The 25,020-nt window shown below is 39.8% G+C and overlaps 3 protein-coding genes across 6 annotated transcripts; 1 reads left to right on the forward strand and 2 right to left on the reverse strand.

Moving 5' to 3' along the window:
* The first annotated feature begins 107 nt into the window (after nt 1-107).
* Nucleotides 108-11,497, forward strand: babo (TGF-beta receptor type-1 babo). Of its 4 annotated transcripts, none has more exons than XM_017146345.3 (8): nt 108-783; nt 853-1,152; nt 3,159-3,276; nt 3,379-3,587; nt 7,771-7,998; nt 8,065-8,298; nt 8,370-8,890; nt 8,955-11,497. In XM_017146345.3, exons 1-8 carry the CDS (start codon nt 711-713, stop codon nt 9,135-9,137), a joined length of 1,866 nt encoding a protein of 621 aa, XP_017001834.2. In that variant the 5' UTR covers nt 108-710; the 3' UTR covers nt 9,138-11,497. The 4 variants fall into 4 exon arrangements, with proteins under 4 accessions (XP_017001834.2, XP_017001835.2, XP_017001836.2 ...); XM_017146346.3 differs by lacking the exon at nt 3,379-3,587 and adding an exon at nt 4,087-4,232 and having other exon boundaries at nt 109-783; XM_017146347.3 differs by lacking the exon at nt 3,379-3,587 and adding an exon at nt 5,507-5,634 and having other exon boundaries at nt 109-783.
* Nucleotides 11,498-11,925: 428 nt separating this feature from the next.
* On the reverse strand, nt 11,926-22,598 carry spab (space blanket). Its single transcript, XM_017146261.3, has 5 exons — nt 21,955-22,598; nt 20,753-20,879; nt 19,932-20,160; nt 19,771-19,876; nt 11,926-12,339 (listed from the first exon to the last, which is right to left on the reverse strand). Exons 1-5 carry the CDS (start codon nt 22,213-22,215, stop codon nt 12,325-12,327), a joined length of 738 nt encoding a protein of 245 aa, XP_017001750.2. The 5' UTR covers nt 22,216-22,598; the 3' UTR covers nt 11,926-12,324.
* Nucleotides 12,507-17,571, reverse strand: LOC108066465 (uncharacterized). The gene is made up of 2 exons (XM_044395993.2): nt 16,324-17,571; nt 12,507-16,268 (listed from the first exon to the last, which is right to left on the reverse strand). Exons 1-2 carry the CDS (start codon nt 17,569-17,571, stop codon nt 16,260-16,262), a joined length of 1,257 nt encoding a protein of 418 aa, XP_044251928.2. The 3' UTR covers nt 12,507-16,259.
* Nucleotides 22,599-25,020: the final 2,422 nt, after the last annotated feature.

Here is a 25,020-nt window from a genome sequence, read left to right on the forward strand (position 1 = left end):
ATCCTTAAAACAAGCGATTTTCCAATTTAATTCCTAGTCTAGTTATAGTTGGGGTATTCTAACGCAGTTGGCGAGTGGGTGGGTTTTGCGGCCAGCCCATGTTGGCCACACTGGGGAAAGCACGGTCACACTATTTTCCACACACACTAGCGCGGTTTTTTCGCTGCACAAAATTGCACATTTAACGCAAAATAGCAGCAATTAATACAAACAAACGGTTGCACCGGACACCTGAAAGCGCCGGCCACCTCGCGGAATCGGAAATAGTAGCAGTTCCACCGCGCCACTGCCCCAAATCACGTGATGAAAATCCGCCTGAAAAGTCGCCCTCGTCCGTGAAATGTAAGGCAGAGCAGTTTTTCCAAGCAACTTTGGGCGGAGTTTCGTAGTGCGTTCAACCAATTTCACTAATCGCGTGAGAATCGGCCAACTATAACCCGCGGCGATGCCCCAGCAAAGTGTGAGACTCCGCGGGCGCGTGTCCTACGCCATAAATGCGCAATTCGGGGCCAATTAGTGGCTGTCTGAGGTGTCCTTTGGCCGCTCCTCCTGCTCCTGCAGCTCCTGCGCCCGCAAAACAAGCTCATTTGCAGGCCACAGACTTTGAACTTGCGACGCGCGTGTGCGTGCGATCGTGGAAAACAAAAGAAAAGCCCCCGGGCAGCACAAACAATAACACACCACTACAATAACACACCGCCGCACTATCGATGCGAATACCAAACATGTTATCTGCGCCCCGGCTAATCTTCCTGGGCGCTCTGCTCGGCGCCTCCGTTAGCTGTGAGTTTCCCAGGCGCCCCGCCAGTCCGCATCAGGTGCGAAACTAACCTAAAATCTCCCTCTGTGCAGCCTCCCCCATCGAGTTCGTGATGAACACCAGCCTGAATGCCTCCCGGTCTGATCCTGCGACCGCTTCCCACCCTGGCAAGTGGCCACCGACGACCAAGGCGCCGAATGGAACAGCTGGCCAGGCTTATCAATCGTCGTCACTCTCCGCTGATAACAGGAGCCACGACAACAACAACAACAACCATATCAACGGTAGCACTGTAGCCATGCAAGACGGCGATGGATCCGGAGCAGTTGCCACGGCTGCTGCCCCCCAGCTGCCCATCTACGTAGCTCAGCCCGCCCCCAAGAAGCCACAAAGTAAGTTTCAAAACGCCAAAGAATTGGAGAGTACACTGAAAGATAATGTTCTGACTATCCATGATCAGCGAAATGATTATCTGATAAGGGATGTTCAACCTAACAAAAAGTCGTCCAAAACAAAAATCTTCATATCAAAATAACGTCAAGAAATTTAGTTTCATATGAGGTTTTTTGTTTCTGACCACTTTTGTTAGGTTCAATACCAGCCCTCAACAAAGAAGTTTTTAGCTAAGACCTTTTCACTCGGCTTTTACTTTTAAATTCGGTAAATTGAAATGGTTTTATGCTTGTTTTAAATTATTGGTACAATTATTTCAGATAGAGTTTTAAACTCAGATCAGACTAGAATTGTTTTTATATTTATCTATAAAAAATATATAGATTTAACAAAATGGAAAAATTCTAATGTTAACGTATATAACAGTAAACATTCTTTACTAAATACTTAAATGTGAGAATGGGACTTAAACATTTTTAAATTAAATTGGGTACAAATTTAAAAAAGTATACATTTTTAAAAAAATCTTTTAAGGGCCGTTTTCTCGTCCGTTTGTTAAATCACTATGGACGGCAGTCCATGTAGTGACGAAGCGCACCAGGAGAGTGTGCGAAGGCGACTACTATTATATAGCCGCAAAATTGAAAATCTGCTGTGATAGTCCGATCGTAATGAGTAATACACCAATCGAAAGGTATTGCAAAAACTTATTTAAACTAGGGTTAAAACAATGATTTCCCTACGTTAAACTTAACAAACGGCCCTAAAAGTATAAAATTAAGAAATTGTAAAGTACAGAAGTTTAGATTGTGCAAACCTAAATGCAGATGAAATTCTAAACAAAAATCTTAATCTTGATTTATATAAAATAGAAATAGATTCTTCATTTTTTTTTGGAATATCTATTTAAGTTTTCGAGATCTTTTGAACAGCATTGTAGTCTTTTCTCCGAGTGTATATCGCGTGACTGTAACACCTCAAAGACTCTGAATGCTTCTAAAAGGCCGTCTTCTTCGGCGTCTCCGCCTGTGGCTCCTATTCCGTTCCCATCTCGTGACGTCAGCTCGGCGCGGTGTCAATGAGCCGAGCCAGACAGCTCTCATGGCCCACTCCAACACTGCCTGGCAGCAGACACCCCCACGTCTGGATGCATTTGCTTGCTGCACTCGGGCACTTGCAACTGCAGTCGGCAAAAAAAAAAACAGAAAAAAACCCGGCCTAAGCACTGGATTCTCGCTGTCGGGGGAAGGAAAAACTGGTCGCATTGTCTGGCCCTCCACTTTGCACTTGTCTTCTCCGCGTCTGCTTTGTTAATGCTAAATGGTTTTGTTTTTGTTTCATCACGCTCTCGGCGGTGTCGGTGAATGTGGATGTCTGGCTGGGCGAGCGTGTGCCCGCACCGGCCAGGTGCCCCGGGGGCATGGTTATGGCAAATCCCAGATTATGGCTAGAGCCAAAGGAGACGCCAATCAGCGAGCGCTTGATTTATGGATCTCTACGTTCTCTAATTAGTTAATTTCTGCCAGCACCTAATTGATTGATTTGCTTCAATCGGAGTCTGAGCATTTTGTAATCGGAGTATTAGAGTTATTGGTGGTCAGAGCTTAAGGGTGGGCTTTACTTGCTCAAGTAATAAACTTGTAAACCAACTTGGCACGTATATTTGTAGGACTCTTTAGCATTTCCCCCCCAAGAAATGATTTTTTTTATATGTTTATTTATTTATTTTTTTTTCATTTGTTTATTTGTATTTATTTATTTTTTTTTTTTATTTTTATTTGTTTATTTTTTATTTATTTATTTTATAAGTCATCCCAATATTTATATGAACATGCACATGAGTTTCGTTCTTACATGCTTTAAATTGCTGATTTTTCATTGTCAATGATATTTTGTGCCTATATTTGCTTACAAATACCATTTTTACTATTCTATAAACAATGTTTATTAAACAAATTGAAAATAAATAATACTAAATCCTCTTTTCCCCTCCTTTAACCTTCAGAAATGATCAAGTGCCACTGCGACGTCTGCAAGGACTCGAACCACATTTGCGAGACGGACGGCTATTGTTTCACGTCGGTGGAGAAGAACGCCGATGACACCATCATCTTCAGCTACAGGTGAGTTTCGTGCGCCTGAAGAGCAGGCCTTCGACTAGGTTAGCACTTGTCCCTCAGAGCAGCCAGTGTGAATATATCTGATACGTATGACCTGCGATGCAGATGTCTGCACAAATCGCAATTCTTTCCGCCGGGCCGCTCCATCTGGTGCAATGATGGCTTGCACGGCGGTCCCACGGTCCGTCCGGTGGGTCGGAGTGGCGTCCACGCCTGCTGCAGGGACAGAGACTTTTGCAACCGCTTTCTCTGGCCAAAGACGAAGGACCAGCAGCCGTCGAGTTCCTTGGAGGGACAGCATGTCGCTGTCGAAGGTGCGTGCGCTTCTGCACGTGTTTCGCTCCCAAAATCTTTCCCTTCCTTCCTCTCTGACTGCTCCCTCTTCTTTCTGTTCACTCGCACGCCGTTCAAGAACAAGTTGCCCCCGTTTTGATCGTTACCCCCACTTATGCAATGTTGAGTTTAAGTTTTTTGAGATGATCATAACCCGAAATGCAGAGCACTACTAATGATGACGTACCGTCTGGAAGCCAGAGCGGCGATACATACATTGTTTTAAATATAATTATAATACTTTTATTGCTACTAACCAGACTGAAACTTCAATTAGCAACAAGCCGAAGGCAGCAGCAACCACAGCAGAAGCAGCAGCCAACCAACAACCAACAAAGCCAAGCAATACTAATTCCGTTTAATCGTTATTTTCTCTATATCTCCCAAACTGCCCTTCGCTCCCCTCGGCCTCCACTCGCTTGTGTCGAATAAATCCCCGCTCGTTCATATATTTGTGTACCGTGCTGTACGGTCACCTAGGTGCCTTACCGTGAAATACAATATGCAGCGGAATCTACCCCTCGAATGCCTCACCAGCATCGAAAAGTACAATTCGTTTAGGATTGATTGCTGTAAGAGTGATTTCTGCAATAAGAATGAGATTATGAAGAGGATATTTGAAACAGGTACAGCCACATTCAAGTAACAACAACCACACAAAACCAAAAACAAAAACAAAACCAACAACAATACAATTTCTCTCTTTAGTTTGCACACTTTCTCTAATTCACTTTGCCTAATTAAGCACTGCATCAATATAATTAAAGCAATAATAATAACTATCCAATAATCTGTAATAATATTTTGGTTTAGCTTAGTCCGTTTTTCTTTCAGGTGTGCACAACGCCTAAGTTTTTGTCTCCTAAGTTTATTATTTACCTTAACTTTTTGCACCTTTTTCGCTTCTTGGGCTCCCACTTTTATTTCTCCTATTTCTTTTCACTGTTTTCTTTTCCCCCTGCTTCTCCCTGTGGCACAAACACACACCATAAATCTTATACGGAATCCAGCTTACACCTTATCCTAATAAATTACACGTAACTTTATGCATGCCAAAGTATCTTTGCAAATTCGAATCGTGTTTGTAGTTTGTAGATATCTGACTTTTCACTCAAGGGGGGTGAATTGGTTTTGTCCTGGGAGCATTCCTTTTTTCTATGGTTTTCTGCTCTATTTTTTTTAAAGAAAATCAGCGGTTTTCGAAGGACGTATTTTGCGAAGTTGGTTCCAATTTCCTTTTTAAAATAAGACCCCTTATAGATCTGAATGCCCTTTAAGTAATTTCAGATATTCCCTGATATGGTTTTTCTGCGCTTTACTCCTTGGTCCTATTGTTTTGGAATATGCAGTCCAGTTCCGATATTTACTTTCTACAATTTTTCAAGAATTTTTAATATTTTGCCGAGAGTTCCAATATCAAATTGGAGTCCAATGCAATAAAATTCCTGGGAAGTGAAATATGGAACTGGCCTGAAAAACTAGTGTAGACGTAATCCCCGCCTCTCCCACATTTGGCAGTGGTTTCCCTTCCACATTTCCCTGGTATTTTGATGGCCGACCGACTCTGCTTACTGCCTTTGCACCCAAAAACACAATTGAATCCACCTGCTGCAGCTGAAAAAATCCACCCCAACCCCAATCCTGGCTGAGCTACCACCAAAAATAAATAAACAAAAGCTGCTGATAAATTTTAGCTTGTAAGTGGTAACAACAGCTGCTTCGTAACTGCACACCGCAACAAATTCAACGAGAACAACTAGAACAACTACAAGTGCTAATCTCTTACTACCCAAATAAACTAGAACCTAATTTAGATGTAGTACTAAAAACTAAACAACAAAAAACAGCTAAAGCCAATTAGTAGATAAAAACAAAACCCAACTAAATATTATGTATGTAGATGCATAACAGACCAGTTGCCACCTGAAGATCCGACCTCGTGCAAATTAAATTCGGAGGCAGCCTCTTCACAGTGCTGCGCCGAAGATTATTGCAATACGCGTGAGAATTACAGTGGTGTCCTACCAGGTGAGACCAGCAATGCACCGCCAACAACGCCACCGCCACCACCAACACCTCCACCACCACCCAACAATCCAACCACCAGCCATCGAAGCAGCCACGCCCATGCCATTGCACCACCACCTCATTTGCAAAGTTTTTTTGGTATACTCAAATTTGTAACACATCGAATTCACACAAGAAATACATACCTGGCTAACACACACACCTCGCACACACGCGCTTCCAGCGAACACCCCCATCCCACCCCAGTCTTCGTCCTTGTTCGTCCTTCGAGGGAAGAATAGGTATTATAAACATCGGACCCTGTTTCCAATATCGTTCTTTTCAAACAATAAGTTTTTTAATTTAACTAATTTTCTAAAAAATCCTATGTGCCTTGGGTACATTTTATTTAAAAAATTTAATTTCATTTACATTCATTAAATCTTTAGTATAATATTTCTAAAATTGATCAAGTAATTTCTAAGAAACTGATTTATTAATATATAATATAAGATAAAATATTTTATATTCTCGTTTTAAAACTATTTTAATTATTTTTATATTAAGATCGAAAACACGATTGGAAACAGGGTTTTACTTCGCTCCAATTTGTTGTTTCGTTGGCATGTCGTCCTTGTCTATACGTTGACTTCCCTTGCCACATCTCATGTAAATTATACGCACCACATTGTTACCTTGTCTGTGGCCTCGTCTGATGGCCAAGCGGCCCGCCACCCCACAACCCCCACCCGTTACTTAGGCCGCCACCCAAACTGTTCACCTGTCAACTGAGTTTGTGCCGGTTTGTCTGCTGACCTGACCTTTTGCGTCATCATCGCATTGACTTGTTAAAAACGCATTTAAGAAGGAAGTAAGCAAGGTATTTACCAGCTACAACAAAAACCCGTCTCAAGGGCCGTCAGCAGCAACAACAACAACAACCGCCCACAAGGAGGAGGAGGAGTAGTAGCTTCAAGAAGCCCTTGCAGACGGTGGCCTTGTTTGCCACCTCCTTCACCGCCCCACCCTCTTATGCCCACTCCCAAAATGTGTGTGTGTATCTGTGTGTCTGCCCTTTTCCATTCATGTGCAATGCCGCTTTCAGAGCTGCAGTTGCAACTGCAAGTCGCAGTCAACGGTCTCTCATTTCATTCATTAATGGCCGCATTTTTTGCCCCGCTGTCTGCCGCTTTTTTATACTGATTACCCTACCAGAAGTTCTATTGGGCCACTCAATCTGCTTAAGCAATTATATAGTACATTTCCTTTCTAATAAATTATAAAAAGTTATTTTAATAATCCTTATTAGCAGAAACAAAAATATTTATCTTTAATAATCGACGTTGAAAACTTTTATAACCTTGAAAAACAACTTTTTTAAACCAACCTACAAGTAGATTACATTTTTGGACACCTACTTTTTTAATTAACATTAATCGATACCAAGATATTACATTTTAGACAAACTTCAACTAAATAAATACCTTTTTTACCTATACAAATTTAATTTCTAAAAGTTCTCTGTAATAAAACCTTGAGTTCAAGATGCAACTTCTGATAGGGTATTCAACCGTCAGTGCGGCAAAGATGTTCATATTGTTTTTCGTAGTTGTTCGCTCATTTCCATTGCACTTTTGTGTTTGTTCAGTGGGAGGTTGGTATGTCTGTATGAGTTACATAGTTCGTCTGCGAAATATCTCGTTTGGGACTCGGGTTTGGATTTGGTTCGTTTTGTTTTCTTGTAAACAGCCAAAAATGTAGTTTTTGTTTGATAAGTTTTCTTCATTATTTAGTGGTTTTAAAGTAGTTTCTAGGCTTGTTACCCCATGCAAAGGTTTGTAAATAACTCTAATTATTCATGTGCAGGTCAGTGATGTTTTTGTAAATAAATTACTACATTTAAGTACTATTAACCGCTAAAACCTTATGTTTGGAATGAGCTTTTGGGTTCGGATTTGTTTCGTTTCGTATCTGCACCCTGATTTCTTATTGATATCACGCACATTTACTTGTTAACGGCTTCCTGCATGCCAATCTCAATTGATTGACTAACATTCTGCATTCTCTTTGTACTTATTTTCCATTAATTCGATCACATTTGCATAAACATCCCTTTGTCTGCCACTAATAACGAAAGTCTCTGTGGATTCTGTTCAGATTATGTGCCGCAACGTCTGAGCAGCTGGGAGTTTGTGGCCATTATACTAGGAGCCACGCTATTCATTTGCTTCACGGGCACCAGCACCTGGTACTACTGCCAACGTCGCAAGCGTTTGGCCAGCGGCAGGCCGTTTGCCAAGGAGGATTCTGTGTACGATCCCATACTGAATGGTAACACCACCATACACGATATTATTGAGATGACCACCTCCGGTTCGGGTTCGGGTGAGTTCCATGGGAAGGGTTACTTCGCTCTTTAAACATGATCTAATCCTAAATCCTATCTTTCAGCTGGTCTGCCCCTGCTGGTGCAGCGTTCCATTGCCCGCCAGGTGCAGCTGTGCCATGTCATCGGAAAGGGACGCTTCGGCGAGGTCTGGCGTGGACGCTGGCGCGGCGAGAACGTGGCGGTCAAGATCTTCTCCAGTCGCGAGGAGTGCTCCTGGTTCCGCGAGGCGGAAATCTATCAGACGGTAATGCTTCGGCACGAGAACATTTTGGGCTTTATAGCTGCGGACAACAAGGGTGAGCCCATCAGCCTTTTCTCTAGGAGATTCCTCAAATACTTACCATTTTGGTTATTCCTTTTCCTACAGACAACGGAACTTGGACACAGTTGTGGCTGGTGACCGACTACCATGAGAACGGATCGCTCTTCGACTACCTAACCACGCACGCTGTGGACACCAACACCATGCTGAACATGTCGCTGAGCATTGCCACCGGACTGGCCCATCTGCACATGGACATTGTGGGCACCCGCGGCAAGCCCGCCATCGCCCATCGCGATCTCAAGTCCAAGAACATACTGGTCAAATCGAACCTGAGCTGTGCCATCGGGGATTTGGGTCTGGCCGTGCGCCATGTGGAGAAGAACGACTCGGTGGACATACCCTCCACTCATCGCGTTGGAACCAAGCGCTACATGGCACCGGAGGTGCTGGACGAGAGCATGAATGACCAGCACTTTGACTCGTACAAGCGGGCGGATGTTTACGCCTTTGGCCTGATCCTCTGGGAAATTGCACGTCGCTGCAACATGGGCATCTACGATGAGTACCAATTGCCGTACTACGATGCCGTGCAGCCAGATCCCAGCATTGAGGAGATGAAAAAGGTATTTCCTTGATGGTAAATGAGTAAGGAAACGAGTTGTCTAACTTTTTGTAACATCCCCAAAGGTGGTTTGCATCGAAAAGAGCCGGCCGAACATTCCAAACCGCTGGCATGCCTCCGATGTGCTGCACAACATGGCCAAGGTGATGAAGGAGTGCTGGTATCCCAATCCCGTGGCCCGCTTGACGGCGCTGCGCATCAAAAAGACACTTGCTAGCATCAGTGTGGAGGACAAGGTCAAGAACTGATTGTGGCTCTAGTTTGACGAGTAGCCCGCGCATCCCGTCCCCTGGGAGCGGCGGGGAGACATACGTTAGTAACCTGTAACCTGGCCCCGTGTTACCTTAAATGTCCTGGCAGCGCCTGCCAAGCAGTTCCAGAAACCCGTTAAGAAATGAAATACAAAGAAAATTGTAAATATTAAGTGCTAACTCATCCTTAACGTTTTCAATACTTTGCTTTGTTTCCGAACGAGCTCGTTATTAGTTTTGTGTCGTCTACACCATCCCGAACTATTGTACATAACCTTCGTTGACATTTTGCTGAGATTTGCTTGTTTCCGGGCAGCGTGAGCAAGGCGGCGTGCCAAAAGTAACTGCCGCACTGCCATTAGAGCTACCAATTAGGGCCTAGTTATAGACCAACAAACAAACACGTTATATACACCGTACATATTTTTTATAGATCGTGTTCGCGAGAGAAAATCCATCAAACGAAAGGATAAATACAAAACGAGAAACACAGTAAGACTTTGTCAAGACTGAGCAGCAGTGGAAGCAGTGAGAAACAAGATTCAAAACGCGGCCAACTTTTTGCCTGCAATATAGAAAGTATACAAAAACAGCCCAAACCAGATCATCAGCAGAGAATATACATAATTAACAATTTAGGCATAAACATAAACCAACAGAAAAAGTTGATAAACTCAGGAAATCGTAAAGTAAAAGTAAAATTTAAAGAATCAAACAATTTGGTGCGCCGCCAGCTCACGTACAGCTAGCTTGCCATGCCCACGTCGCTATTGCTGCTGCTGTGCCTCCCTAGCTTAATACATACCCAGCCCTTCTCCCCTAAGTATACACCCATATTGCTGAAAGAGCTTCTTTTTAAAGTCCTTAGCTTAAACTATTTTAAAATGTCTACACCAAAACTCTCGATCCTGGCAATCAACCAAATCTAATTGCACGTTCATCCTCACGCATGCTTATTTGTTTTGTTATTTCATCTTTCCATACTTTACTACATCTGTTCACTTATAACCAAAGCTTGTTCTTCCTATTTTATCGTAGCCATACAAATAAAGCAAAGTAAATAAAACTATAAAATAACAAAGCAAAATATATGGTATATTTATATATGAATTGTATACTAACTTTGCTTCTATTGTAAATTCTAAGGAACTAAATGTTTCGCGAACAAACCTAAACCACTAATTTAAGTCTGCGCACATGCGGTTTGGTGTGCTTATTCCGGGTAATACAATATGTTTAACGTCGTATATTAATTAATTTCTTACATCAAATGCCATAAAGCTAAATGAGTCCATTGTCAGTGTATACCTGTTCACACAATCCATTACCAGAATGCAATAGTAGTTTCAACACAACCCATGTTTCCTTAACCCATCCACACACGCCAGCTGAGAGATTATAGGTAAACATTAATTAACATTTTAATCATTTCGATGTAAGCTACGTGTAAGCGTCTGTACGAGCAGTGCATGCAAGATTGTAATTAGGGTTATAATTATATAGTACCTACATATTGTTATTTTTTCGGCCTGCGAAATTTACTTTCCTATTTTAATTTAAGCTACTAAAGTTAATCATTTCCTGTACGAACACAATCGATTTCTTTGGAAAACAAATCTAAACAAAATATTTTTAGATATATTTGCGTACGTATATTAGTTTTTGAAACTATTCCTGTAATTGTAAAATCTGTAAATAGTCTGTGCGTGCAAGTCAAAAACACATAAAAAAACGAAAACGATTGATTAACGTTTGACTTTGTTCCAAGCTAAGTTTAAGCAGAAAGTTGTTTTTAAGAATAACCCCCAAAACCACCTCCGATGTGGGGCACTTCCTAGAACCCACAACCTTAGTCCCTGATCCAGACCAAAAACAACTTAAAAAAAAAACAACTGAGTTTAAGATTCAATTAAAACCGAAGAACACAAAATCAAGAAAAGACTTAAACAAGGGGCAAAAACATATAAAAATTAATTTTACAAAAATAAATCCTATTTTGCTGGCAAATCATAGTTTTGGTTCAAAATTTCAAAGATTTAAAGAACTAAAAGGATGCACTTTGTGCGGTTTATGTTAGGCTCAAGTAAGCGAAAAGTGTCTCAGCCATAATGTTAAGAGCGAAAGCATTTGTAATGTGTATTAATCGTAAATGGATTGGATCATGAGAGATATATAGAATCGTATGGAGAGATTGAGAAAGAGAAAGAGAGAGCAGGAAAGATTTACTTGGGTGTAATGTTAAAAACAAAAGCGTTGAAAGTGTAAACAGAGTCTAACTTTTAGCTTTAAGCTGCGTTTTTACTGGCACTTTAAATAAAATACAAAAATAAAACCAACCGAAAATATTTGTAAAAGAACTTGGCTTGCTTATAATTCATTCTTCGTTTACCTGGCGAATACCTAATTAATTAGTTATTATGTGGGGTTTCTGTGGAGTCTATTCAATTGTGTATATGTATGTGTATATTTTTGGCCATTTATCCTTATTAATATCCCTGGGCCTTTTGTTTTTGGGTTTTAAGCTACAAAACCGAGATAATTAATGTACTTGAGCGGAAACCGTGGGTGCATGCATATTTTATTTTATTGTAACTGCCCTGGGCGTCCACTGGAGGCTAAAATGTATACCGCAGTGTTCAGTAAATATGCTTTGTAAAAACAAAAACACCGTAACTTTCTGGGATGTTAAGGGTAAGTACTGAAAAAATATGTTAGTTTACCTTTAACTCATATTTTCACTGAGAGAGTACTTTTAACCAAATTAGGATACTCGGAATTGCAGATTTTTGCTAATTTATTCATTGTATTTGATTTACATATAGACGTGAAACGATTTAATTGTTGCTTGAATATGGTAAAACGATTGGATTACTCTTCTTTTTGCTAATAACATTGAATGCCTCAGTCAGTATATTTGGAGAGTCTCTACTAAAAACACATTAAGATATCTAAGATCGTTTGAGTAATAATAAATATTCATATGCAGGTTATTTAAATCCGATTGCTCTAAGCTACAGCAATTTGAACTTGATATGTATTCGTTTAACACATTTGGATATGTTGCAGTATTGAAATAAATCCGAGGAATAGCTGCATTTCAATCAGTTATCTGGTTCATTTCCTGTTTGGCTTCCTGTTTTTCTCTTTCGATTTCCTGAGCTTTGCTACCAAAGGACTGTGATCCCTAGTTGCGGTGATGCTGTACAAATTAAATCTAATGATTTAAGTAACACTAGTTTACAGCCGAAATGCTCCCCAGCAATTGATGGCAAATTCTGTTAGTGTTGGACCCCTAGATCACAAAAATAGCACTAATTTTTTTTTCGATGGCACAGTTTGTAGACAGCCGATTTGTGTGCTTCTTGTTTGATGGTCGCAGCAAAAGTGATCTTTATTAAGCAGAACTCTGCACGCTTAGCCTATTTCACAAGGGTTGGGTACATCGTGTGTGTGAGTGAGACAAGTATAGTGTTACTTGGAGTAACAGGGATGTATATATGTACAAATAGTGTGACCTAACTTAAAGTAAGTGTATGTATGTATAAACAGCTGCTTAGGAATATATATGTATGTATATGTATGTGTGTGTAACTTATTGCTACAATTCGGCCATCCTGACCGGAGAGCTCCTGATCTCTTAACTATTTACATTTTGTATCCATGGCCGCATATTTGCTACTGCCCAAACTCCCTTATAAGGAAGCCTAGATTGTTGGAACCCTTCAACATCCTCCAAGACATATCTATCGTTACGCAAAACTTTAGTCACTCTATAAGGGCCTTTAAATTTCGGTATTAATTTTTTAGATACGCCTACATGACAGTCGAAATTTTTTATCATAACTAAATCATCTTTCTCATACTCATTAGGGTTTTTTCTTTTAAGATCTGTACGTAATTTATTATATTCTTGTAACTTTTCAATACTCTTACTGGCTTTCTCTCTTATTATTTCTAAATTTCTACTTTCGCTATCTTTATTTAACTCATCTAATTTCTCTTTTAAGCTATCTATAACTTTTCCCTTCTGAGATACTCCGAACAAAACTTGACTTGGATGTTGATTGATTGACCTTTGCATCGTATTATTAAGTGCGTGTTCCACTGTTTCTAAAACTGTGTCCCAAAACAATCCTTTGTCTGGTTCGGTCAACTTAGCGATCATGGGACCTATGCTTCTATTCACCCTTTCGACTTGCCCATTTGCCTGCGGGGATCCGGTTGCTATCTTTATGTGTTTCACATCGTTTTCCTCTAAAAAGTCATGAAATTCTTTGGACGTGAAGCATGTCCCTCGGTCTGAAATCACACATCTTGGCCTACTATATGACCTGAAATAATTCTTTAATGCTACTATTGCTTCTCTTGACTTTGTGGTTTTTGCCGGATAAAGTCTTACGAATTTTGTGAATGCGTCTATAATTACTAAAACATGTTTGTTAGCTCTACTCTTATCTACCGGACCATAGTGGTCTATGTGTATAACATCAAAGGGAATGCTTACTTTGGGGATATTATGTAGAAAACCTTCATCTTTTCCAGACTTATCAGAATAGGCGATACATTTTAAACAATTATTAATGTGTTGCTTGCATTTTTCACGAACTTTGGGGAACCAGTAACTTTTTGAAATAACTTCTACCATTTTATCTATTCCTACGTGTCCTAACTGATCATGATAACTAAACATAACATGACTCTCCATTTCGTTTGGCACATAAAATAAAAGAGAATCCCTATCCTTTTTCCTGTAAACTATTCCATTGCGCATTTCATAATCCTTAAGTTCTGTCTGTTGAAGTTGCTCTACTATACTTTTTATTTTTTCATCTCTACTTTGACAAATAACTAAGTTTTCCTCAAACGAATTAGAATCAATCGTTAGTATGTGTGTGTTTCTACTAAGTGCATCGACATGTTGCATACGCTTACCGGCTCTATGTTCTAAAGTATAGTCATAATCTTGAAGAAAAAGCGCCCATCGAGCTATTCTTGGGCATAGTTCCTTTTTATTTAACGCGAGAGTAAAAGCACTACAATCTGTAACTATTTTGAATTCTATTCCCTGAAGATATATCCTAAAACGTTTTAACGCGTAAACTACTGCGAGCGTTTCTAGTTCGAAGCTATGGTATTTCGCCTCCACATCTGTCGTGCGTTTTGAAAAATAGAATACTGGGTGAAACTTATTATCTTTCTTTTTCTGCATTAAAATTGAGCCAAAACCTAGGGAGCTAGCATCACAGTGTAGCTCTGTCGGATCTGTTGGGTTATACAACGCCAAAATAGGGGATTCTAAAAGATTTACTTTTAACATCTCAAAACACTCTAACTCTTTTGCACCAAATTCGAACTTTCTGTCCTTTCTCACAAGATCATATAACGGCTTAGCTTTTGTTGAGAAGTCTTTAACGAATCGTCTGAAATAGGAGCACAATCCAAGGAAACTTTGAACTTCATGCGTTTTTGTCGGAATAGGAAAATCTTTAACAGCTTGCATGCCTTTTGAATCTGGTTTAATACCCTCTCCTGATATTATGTATCCTAAATATTTTATTTCACCTTGGAGAAACTCGCACTTGTCTAACCTAAGCTCTAACTTGTTATCTACCAATCGCTTAAATACCTCCGTTAATATTTCTATGTGACTCTTACTATCTTTCGTTGCTATCAAAATATCGTCCATATAAATAAGTACCTTGTCGTCTCTAACTAAATCAGCAAAAATTTTATTCACGAACCTTTGAAAAATTGCAGGGGCGTTTCGTAAGCCAAACGGCATTCTAAGCCATTCATATTGACCCATAGGTGTTGTAAAAGCAGTATATTTAATTGAATCTTCGTGCATGTGCACGTGGAAGAACCCATTTTTAAGATCTAACTTGGTAAAAATAATTTTTTCGGAAAGTTTATCAATAAGGTCGTCTATAAGGGGGGTGGGGTAATTATCTTTCAACATGTTCTTATTTAATGTTCTGTAATCTACGCACATTCTTAACTCTCCAGACTTTTTCTTAACTAGGACTATTGGTGACGCATACTCGGACTCGCTTACTCGAATAATACCGTTTTGAATGTAATCATCTAACAAATTCTGGACTTGACTTTTCTCTGCGTATGATAAACGCCTTGGAGGGTAATTGAACGGTTTAGTATTGTCAAAATTCAGTTTCATTTCCCATTTAACTACAGGTATCTCCGGTCGTTTTGGTTTCGTATAAAACTTATCAAATATGTCTATCAATTTGTTCTTTAAATTAAATTCACACGTATCGCTTATGTTTAACTGATTGCTATCTGTTGGATCAGGATATTCAATTGACATTATTTCTGACTCAAAATTATCGCTGGGCTGACATTTTGCACTCGGACTTAACTCTATCGTTTTGCAAGAATTGCCTAATTTTCGTTTGCTTTCATTACATTGCTCTTTATTTTGGAACTTCAAATTATCTTGACTACACATTTTTACCAATTTAGTACTATCTGTATTCCCATCCGTTTTAATTCTATCGTTATTGTAATCGTGATCATCTCTATTTATAAACCGAACCTTTTTAATAGATTTAACTGCGCGATCATTCCTAACTTCCTTGTTATAACCACTAATATCAATACTCTCATTTAAACAATCATTTTCTATACCGCTATTAATAACACAATCGTTTGTAGTCCAACCAATATTCGAGCGATCATTTTCAACACCACTATCACCGAGGCAGTCATTTTTAAGACTACTATCGTTAGAACTATCATTTTCACAACCACTATCATTTGAGCGATCTTTTTCAACATATCGATCATTTAAACACCTATCATTTTCACAATCATTTGGACAATCATTTTCCCTAACAATCTTAAAGTTACAAATATTCATAAAATCTCTTCCTAAAACAGTACTATATGCCATCGATTTGTTTGCCACAATTAATAAATCAAAATTAAATTTCACTTTATTCATAATAATAAAACAGGATACTTTTCCATATATATCTAAAGGGCTGTGATTTAAGCCAACGTAATTCGTATTATTGTTTTCACTAAACTTAATGCTGTTGCTTCTCAGAATATTTTCAACGCAGGATAACTTTGTAAAACTAATTGGGCTCCCAGAATCGATTAGGCATTCTAAAGACAAACATTGATTACGTTCTGAATTAAAGAAAATTTTAAACGGTCTCACATATTCGTTGTTGGTTATGTTTTTCTTCTCGGTGCAATGGGATACAAGGTGCTCCAGACTTCCGCATCCGTAGCAAGCTCCGTATGCGCGTTTAGGTTTGCGGCAGTCGGCCGCGAAGTGTCCAATGGAGTTACAGTTGAAGCATCTTATAGCGGGTCCGGGTTGGTTTCCGGGTGAAACTTTGGGGCGTCCAGATGCGAAGGATGGTTTTCGCAAAGAAACTTTGGCGAACGCCTGCAACAGCTGTGCAGACGAATTGAAGCAATGCATGTGTGCCTGTTGTCGTAGAAGGGTATCCGGTATTCCTTCGATAATACTGTCGATTAGCTCCTCGTCGTCAATCCGGATGTGCGCAGCCAAAAGTGTTTTGTTGTTGAAATAAGTGGCGAAGTCTTCAGAGTATTGCCACTTTCGCTCCTGAAACTTACGGCGGGACATTATCTTGCTCTCCTTTGAGTGAAAGGCTTCTGCGAGTTGTGTTAAGAGTTCCGGTACTGGTAGGGCGAGCAGATTATCAGAAGAGTGAAACCAAATTTGTGCGCGATCTTTCAGCTTTGACATGACCAGCATGCGAGTCACGTCATCACTCAGATTGTACATTTTGATAATTGCATTAAGTTGTGCGATCCAAGTACTAACTGGTACCTTGTTGTTGGCAGCACCGTCAAAAACTGGAAGCATTTCCTTGACCATGGTCAGCAAAGAATTGTTGTTAGAAAATGCTGTGTTTGATCTGGCAACTTCTGCAACAATATTTCCCGAATCCGATGGGGCAACATTGTTTGGATTTGGTGTGGCAACGCTGTTTTGGAGTTCTGGCAAATTGCTTGTCGAAGATGTGGTCACTCTAATAGATGGCTGACGGCGCGAAACTTCCAACTTGAGCAACTCATTTTCCAATTGGATCATTTCCAAGTGACGCTTCAGAGATTCCAATTCCAGCGAAACTTCTGGAACGTTCATGATATTTGAGACATCGGCGTTGTTGTGGGCATCCAGCGATGAGGTGCCGGCGCCATCTTGTTCTGCTACGTTGTCGGTAGATGTGTTTGGCCTTTCCTCGGATCCAACTTCAGCATCGGATAAATCCTTGGGATCCGGTACTGGGCAAACTCCACGGGCTTCGGGGGGCACGCCATTTAAACGAGCAGCGAGAGTTGCCTTGTTTCCACTTTTTGGCAGCCCAAGCTTTTCTAGCCAGCCCCGAAGTTCTGCTGCTGAATACTCGTCTGCACCGATGATTTCCATGATTTTATTCACTAACTAACAAGTTTCACTAGTGTACTTTTAACTTTTGGTTTTGTTTTTTTTATTGTAGGCAGAGTTTGATATGCGAAAAAAAAATTTTCGCAGTGATCCCACTTCTGAAATTGTAGACAGCCGATTTGTGTGCTTCTTGTTTGATGGTCGCAGCAAAAGTGATCTTTATTAAGCAGAACTCTGCACGCTTAGCCTATTTCACAAGGGTTGGGTACATCGTGTGTGTGAGTGAGACAAGTATAGTGTTACTTGGAGTAACAGGGATGTATATATGTACAAATAGTGTGACCTAACTTAAAGTAAGTGTATGTATGTATAAACAGCTGCTTAGGAATATATATGTATGTATATGTATGTGTGTGTAACTTATTGCTACAAGTTTTTTTTTAAAGATTTTTTAAAGTTTGAAATGTTAAATTTCGGACTTTTTTCGAATTTCTTCTTATATCTCGGCAGATATCCACTTGGTTGAGCCAGTTTAAGTTTTATTTTAAAGTCAATAGATCAGAGCTTAACTTTGCCATACAGATCAATATGATTGGATGAGTAATGGCAGCGCAGAAGCTTGACAAAGATGAAAAATGTGTTTTTTGGTCGTCTGCATCCAACTTTGGGGCATGGCTTCCGACTCTAACGTCATGAAGGTCCAAAGAGTCCAAAATAGGGCGCTGCGAACAATCACGAATGCGCCGTGGTACGTCAGAAACATAGACCTAGCCAACGATCTCCACATGCCCTCGGTTAGGGATCAGATTAACCGGCACTCGAGTCGGTACAACGAACGCCTCACAGGACACCCCAACCACCTAGCAGCTTCCTTGGCCAACCCGACGAACAGGAGAAGGCTGAAGCGAAGGCATCCCGGCGATCTCTGGACAAGAGGACGTCACGTCTCACGAGTCCTGAAGCAGTAATGCGTTGTTAAATTGTCGTCTTAGTTTGTAGTATAGGTTATAAAAATTTGTTATTCACCACCCTGTTATGATCTCACGTTATTTGTTCCTATTTGTAATCTATGTTTTATAGCCATTAAATTGGCTGATCAACATAATAAACTCTTTAAGTCATTTTAAAAAAAAAAAAAAAAAAAAAAGGTCGTCTGTAAGTCGGCTGTATATATCGTAAAAACTCGAAATAAATCCGTTGAAAAATCATAATGGGTACAAACTTAAAGTGTACATCCTACCGAATAGAACAAGCTGGATATGGCCCAAATCCATGGAAAACTGGATTTGTGGTGGATTTTTAAAGTTCGGATTTTTCCACTTTTTTCGGTTGACAGAGTCCAAATTTAAGATTTATCATAGGCGGCGACATGTAAACAAAAATAATTGGTGTTGGCAGCCGGGTCACTAAATAGCTAAATCAGATATTTAAAAGCTATAAAATTATTAAAGTGAATTTAATTTTTGAAATTAAGGTTACTTTTTTCATAAGAATGAACTATCCAAATGGATAGTACTTAATTAAATATACTCACAGTCATAACGCAAGCAATTTTATATTTTTAAAGGAATTTTCAGAAATTAAATTTATTTTATAATTTTCTAGCTTTTAAATTTAGCTATTTTTTGACCCGGCTGCCGTCACCACTCATTTTTGTTTACATGTCGCCGCCTATGATAAATCTTAAATTTGGACTCTGTCAACCGAAAAAAGTGGAAAAATCCGAACTTTAAAAATCCACCATAAATCCAGTTTTCCATGGATTTGGGCCATATCCAGCTTGTTCTATTCGGTAGGATGTACACTTTAAGTTTATACCCATTATGATTTTTCAACGGATTTATTTCGAGTTTTTACGATATATACAGCAAACTTACAGACGACCAAAAAACACATTTTTCATCTTTGTCAAGCTTCTGCGCTGCCATTACTCATCCAATCATATTGATCTGTATGGCAAAGTTAAGCTCTGATCTATTGACTTTAAAATAAAACTAAAACTGGCTCAACCAAGTGGATATCTGCCGAGATATAAGAAGAAATTCGAAAAAAGTCAGAAATTTAACATTTCAAACTTTAAAAAATCTTTAAAAAAAAACTGTGCCATCGAAAAAAAAATAATTGCTATTTTTGTGATCTAGGGGTCCAACACTAGCAGAATTTGCCATCAATTGCTGGGGAGCACACCAAGAATATTATTTTGTAAACTAGTGTAATCATTTAAGGATCAGGATTTGTTACCTCTGCTCCCACCATGTCCACGCAGTCGAAGGCATCGCGGAAATAGCCACAGCTCAGCTTGATGGCAGCCCGATGGTGCAACCGCTGCTGCTGGCAGCACATGCCACTGAAAATTGGAGAATTAAGATCTCCTTGAAAATAATGGATTCCTGTTGACTTACTTGATCACCTGGCAATCGCTGCTGCTGCTGCAATCACTTCCCAACGGCTGCCTCTGCTTCAATCCGAACATATCCTCCAGGAGAGACGTAGGACCACCCGACTCCGCATCCGTCTCGCAGCGCCAGACGCTCTCCTGGGCGGCCAGTATGCAGGCAGTACCCTGTGGACAGTCGGCATGTCGCTGGCACAAATCCCGCTGTCGTCCGAACACATAAACGCATTTGCCTTCTGCAAGGCACAGCAAATATAAATGTTCTTAATTTTTATTCATATAAAATTAGTCCTTGGATTTAATTTTTACTGAAGAAAATTTATGTTTTAGCAAATGCATTAACTGAAAACTTAAAGTATGGGATAGAGTTGTTAGGATAGTTGGAAACGTTTTGATATTTGGATAGCTAAAAAACTTTGTTATGAAATTAGCTAGAAAAGTAAATATATTTTTTTTAATTTACAAAAAGTGGTACCTGGAAATTTAATTAAAGGCAATTTAATAAATCGCTAAATTTTTATGAATTACCATTTTTAAATTGTCTGGTTTTGTTGGATACCTGTTCTTGGATCCTTTTCCCTCTCTACTACTGTCTAACTTATTACGAACTTCGTAAATAAAAATATTATATATTAAAAACATGAACATTTCTTCGATTTCTTAAAATTTAAGTTTATTAAATAACCTTCCATTGAATGTTTTTCTATTTTCAAAGAAATAGCCTTCTAGATAGTACCAAACCGTTGCTTGATCTCTAGGACCACTTGGAATATCACGTATATTTATAAAATATAGTAGGGCAGCGACAATGCAATTAGTCCAACTTACCTCCGTAAGTGCTGACGCAGACCCCGGAGGGACAGCAATCCTCGTTGAGGAAACAGGCGCGGTCGGCGCAGGGCGTGTCCTCAATCAGCGGCTCCACAATTCCGTAAACTTCTGTCTGTTGGCGCATCTGTGGGGGATGGTCGAATGCGGTGGCAATTAGAGCGGCATTTGTGCGGCATACGCAGCGTATGCGTTATATTTCCCCGTTCCCCCATTGCAGTTCAGCTGTTGGTTATCAATAACGCTGACACTTGTCGTGCGTTAATTAATTTGAGTTCCGCTGTGAACTCTGAACTTTCCCTGGGTTGATACCCTGAACCAAAAAAACCAAACGAGAATACTGGTTCAAATTTCAATTTGCTGCCAAACACTTCGCCAAATGCCTGTGGCTATTTGTGGTTTCCCAACATGGCGTATACGAATTGAAATGTGCACGAGGCAACCGAAGATTTTTTAAGCCCTTGCAGAGGGTATTATCATTTCAGTCAGAAGTTTGCAACGTGAAGAAGACTTTTCGATCATATAAGTTATATATATTCTTGATCATTATAAGACGAGTCACCTTATTCTTGTCTCAAAAGTCTTCTTACTATTGCAGGTAGTATATGTATGAGAACGGGACGGATCGAACAACTATAACCTAAATCTTCCATATCCATCTTCGATCAAAAATGGGAAAAATATAGCGTCGTTGTTTTTGATCATATTTTCTTCTATTGTGAAAAGTAATATTTTTTAAGTCTTCAAAATCTTAAATACAATTTTATTAAACTTAGAATTCTGCAGTATATATTTAAGAATTAACATTTTAAATTTTTAAGAGTACATTAGTGCGGTCTATATTTGTATGAATAAGTTTATCACTCATATGCTCTGTTGCCTTTGATCAAAAAGTTATTTTGATAGGGGTAGATTTCAACCATTAATAATAAATAATAACAATAAAATAATAATAATAATAAAAACCCCAAACAGGCGAATAAAGTTTTCTATGTTGCAGATTTAAATATTCTTATTCTTATTATTAAACACTGTTTGCAATTATTATTTTACTATTGGATGCAAATTAGGATTGCATCGCAAAAAGCAATGTAATACTTATTTTTCTCTTGCTGCAGTCATTTGCTATCAATCTCTGTCAGCGGTTATACGCACTGTAGTTCCGCCCAGCAATTAAAAGCAATTACGCCCACCACACTCACCTGCTGTGGCGGAGGCAGCGGTTGGTGCTGCTCCTGCTCACCTCCAGCATACGAACCAAGGTAATCGTTGAGGCCCTGATCTCCGGCGACGGGAAACGGAGCTCTGCGGTGCATCAGGTTGCGCGAATCGCGACCGTAGAATGCCCTCTGCCAGGCATTTCCGGAGGAGAACGAGGATGGGGACGTGGCAAGAGAGGGGTCCAGCTGATGGGCCAAGCCCAGGAGCAGCAGCAGGGCTGCCCACCTCGGAATGTGGCTCATGGCGGCCAGGTTAGTAGTGCATCATCTCCCTTGGAATGCCCGTTGATGTGGCCTCTTGCCAGGTTCCCGGTGAACTGTGAAAATGAAAACCGAGTGTTCTCTTAATTAAAACGTATGCCTGGCCGAGAGTCGTAGTCGATTGCTGCCCTCCGGGATGAGCAAATTTCCGTGTACATGCGCTCGACTGGAGCGTGCGGCATATAAATCGCTGCCTTCCAGCCCGGAGACTCATTTATGGTTCCGTTAACCGTTCCCGGCAATATCCCTGTCAGGCGGCTCATTAAAATTGTCGGCTTGCTTTTAGTATTATTACCGGCTGTGCCTTAATTTATGTATCCTCAGACTTCGTAGTTCCATTCTCAGCTCCCTTTTTATTGCCGAATGAAAGTCGCTTACATGAATCGTGAGGGGTGGTCGGTGGTTAAGAGTTTATACATCAAATTTCGCTTATTGTCTACTTTATTCAAGCTGGCAAAATTTGACAGTTTACCAGAGACCCATTTAAACGAAATAAGCAAGCTTAAAATACTCAAAAATCAAGGAAAAAATTATTATTTTAAGATTCTTGCCTACTATGACCTAAAGTCTTTTATTTGCCTCAATTAAAGCTACTAATTTCTGCCAAAAACCTTTTAAAGTGGATTTATACTCTCCAGTCAAAAAATAAACTTTGAATGCTGAGCCTGCCTTGGGGATTACAACAACTCAAAGTGAATTTTTCTTTCATTTTAAAATTGTATGTTAATTGTATTCAGCTTCATGATGGCTTCCCCTGGGAAAAGTAATTAAAGCAATTTATGTAAAAGCTTCTAGAAAATGAATTTAAAGTTTTTCGGTTCATATTCCAGGGGAATTAAGTTGTTTGCATCGGGTTTCTCTTAGATGTTCTTACAAAAATAAAAATAAGCAAAAGGTTAAATGTATTTAATGGGGTGGCAATTTGCTGCATTGTTTTACAAATAGCCATCCTTGACAACAGACATTGAGTATCAGGCTTTGGCCTCCTACAAATGGTGGATTGGCCCCAGTTGCTGGCGCTCCCTTATAAATAAGTAAATGAGTGAAAGGCTGTTGACACACCAAAGGCCAAGGAAAGCCTTTTCCCCGCTGTCACAGGCAATCTTCCGGCGTGGGAGTGCAATTTCATTAATGATCCTGGTTTTGAAGGTGGCCAAGGCAAATGGAGTTGACTAAACAACACAAAGTCCTTTCCGCGGCTCTCTTTTAACATTTTGTTAATTACTTTTTCTTACTTCCACCAGACGAAACTCGTCAAGGCTCTGTTGCCTGGCATTTTGCCCCTTTTCAGCGGAGGACAGTAATTATAATTAACCATCCATAGCCGGTTATCAAATCTTAACTAATTGCGTCTTAGCCGAAAAAGAGCGCGAGGTAGGGAAACTGAAATTGATCCATGTGCTTGGCGTTTCTTAATTTACCAAAGTGTGGTTAACGCATCTGCAGGTTTGGGTCCTTATCAGGTCGAAGGTATCAAGTCTGAAACTGCAATTTCGAGCGATGGCAAAACTTTGGGGCCCGTCCATTCCATTCGCTGAATGTGGCTAATTGCTTTGGGGCCACTCGAAAGTTTAGCAATTACTTAGTTTTTCTGTTATATTCGACACAATTGGCCAAACTTTTCCAATGATCGGTAGGTGACTTTAGTTTGGAAGCGCTTAGGCGATGAGTTTATTAAAGTTTCTTAATTGAGCATCGATTTTTGCCGGAAGTTGACCTTTTGCAGGAATTATGCTCGGTGTGAACTTTGGCAACTAAAAACTATTTGCCCCACAATAGTTAAAGAAGGTATCATAATTTATAAGATTCTCCATTTAAACACAATTGTGCACTGCCTAGAGGAGAAAGCCATTTTAATAAATCGCCTTTAAGCTAATTAACATTTACGGAGTTAATACATAAATCCAAATTCTAGAAATGTATGTTCAAAATTGATTTTAAATGTCAGCTATTTCAACTAATAAATTCAAATAAAGAAAAAAAACACCAAAATGTATTTTACTAAAGAGACTTTAAAGTGTACAGTACTTTTTGAAAGGACTAAATATGTTTCCAAAAGAATTTTTCAATATTTCCTCTTCGCTCCTGTTTAAGTTTAACTGCCATTCCCATTATTCCAATCGTAATTAGAAGGGATAAATTTCAAGCAAAGTGAAAGCAACTTAACTTACCAAGGTGTAATTTTACGTCTTTCTAGATAAAAAGGTTGAAATTGGTTGGAAAATATCCCCTTACCAAATTAGCCTTTAATTACTTTGCATTTTGCCGTAAATGATATTTCTTTTATGCCATATCCTATTTCCGAAACTAATGCAAAACTCAGTGGGGAAATTTGATCAAATGCCGACCGACTTTTACCAGGACACAAGCACCTCCAAATGAAAAACCGTTCTCGCTGGAAATTAGACCGTTATTGGCCAGAGTTCACTGCGACACGCCCTCGGATGCATTTAGAGTGCAGTTACATTGCTGGCATCACCATCACCTCGCCCTTCGGTTGCCAGGACAGATTCGCTGAAACCTCATACGATACACGTGTCGGCTCAACTTTCACTTTCACCGCTCGCGAACTGGTTGGGATTGGGTTCGGGACGGGTCCTCTGTGGCACACAACATACCTGATGGCTGCGCGTCCTGTCGGCTACTGACTGCCTGACTTGGCTGAAACAACACCTGTCGGCTAGCTGCCGCCGCGGAGCTTTTGGTCCTCGAAGCTTTCGGTTCGGTTAGATTTTTATGAATTAAGTGTGTTTGTGGCGCACCGAAAGCTTCTAGGAATCAATTTTA

The sequence above is a fragment of the Drosophila takahashii genome, chromosome 2R (genome assembly GCF_030179915.1).
Source record: "Drosophila takahashii strain IR98-3 E-12201 chromosome 2R, DtakHiC1v2, whole genome shotgun sequence".
Lineage (NCBI taxonomy): Eukaryota > Metazoa > Arthropoda > Insecta > Diptera > Drosophilidae > Drosophila > Drosophila takahashii.

Bases quoted from the DNA above. Each gene is read 5' to 3' on its own strand.
- spab (XM_017146261.3), bottom strand. From the start codon at position 22,215: ATGAGCCACATTCCGAGGTGGGCAGCCCTGCTGCTGCTCCTGGGCTTG. The intron at 20,880-21,954 runs GTGAGTGTGGTG...CATCCCCCACAG, and splicing joins CGCTGCCTCCGCCACAGCAG to ATGCGCCAACAGACAGAAGT. The intron at 20,161-20,752 runs GTAAGTTGGACT...TGTGCCTTGCAG, and splicing joins CTGCGTCAGCACTTACGGAG to AAGGCAAATGCGTTTATGTG.
- LOC108066465 (XM_044395993.2), bottom strand. From the start codon at position 17,571: ATGGAAATCATCGGTGCAGACGAGTATTCAGCAGCAGAACTTCGGGGC.
- babo (XM_017146345.3), top strand. From the start codon at position 711: ATGCGAATACCAAACATGTTATCTGCGCCCCGGCTAATCTTCCTGGGC. The intron at 784-852 runs GTGAGTTTCCCA...CCCTCTGTGCAG, and splicing joins GCTCGGCGCCTCCGTTAGCT to CCTCCCCCATCGAGTTCGTG. The intron at 1,153-3,158 runs GTAAGTTTCAAA...TTTAACCTTCAG, and splicing joins CGCCCCCAAGAAGCCACAAA to AAATGATCAAGTGCCACTGC.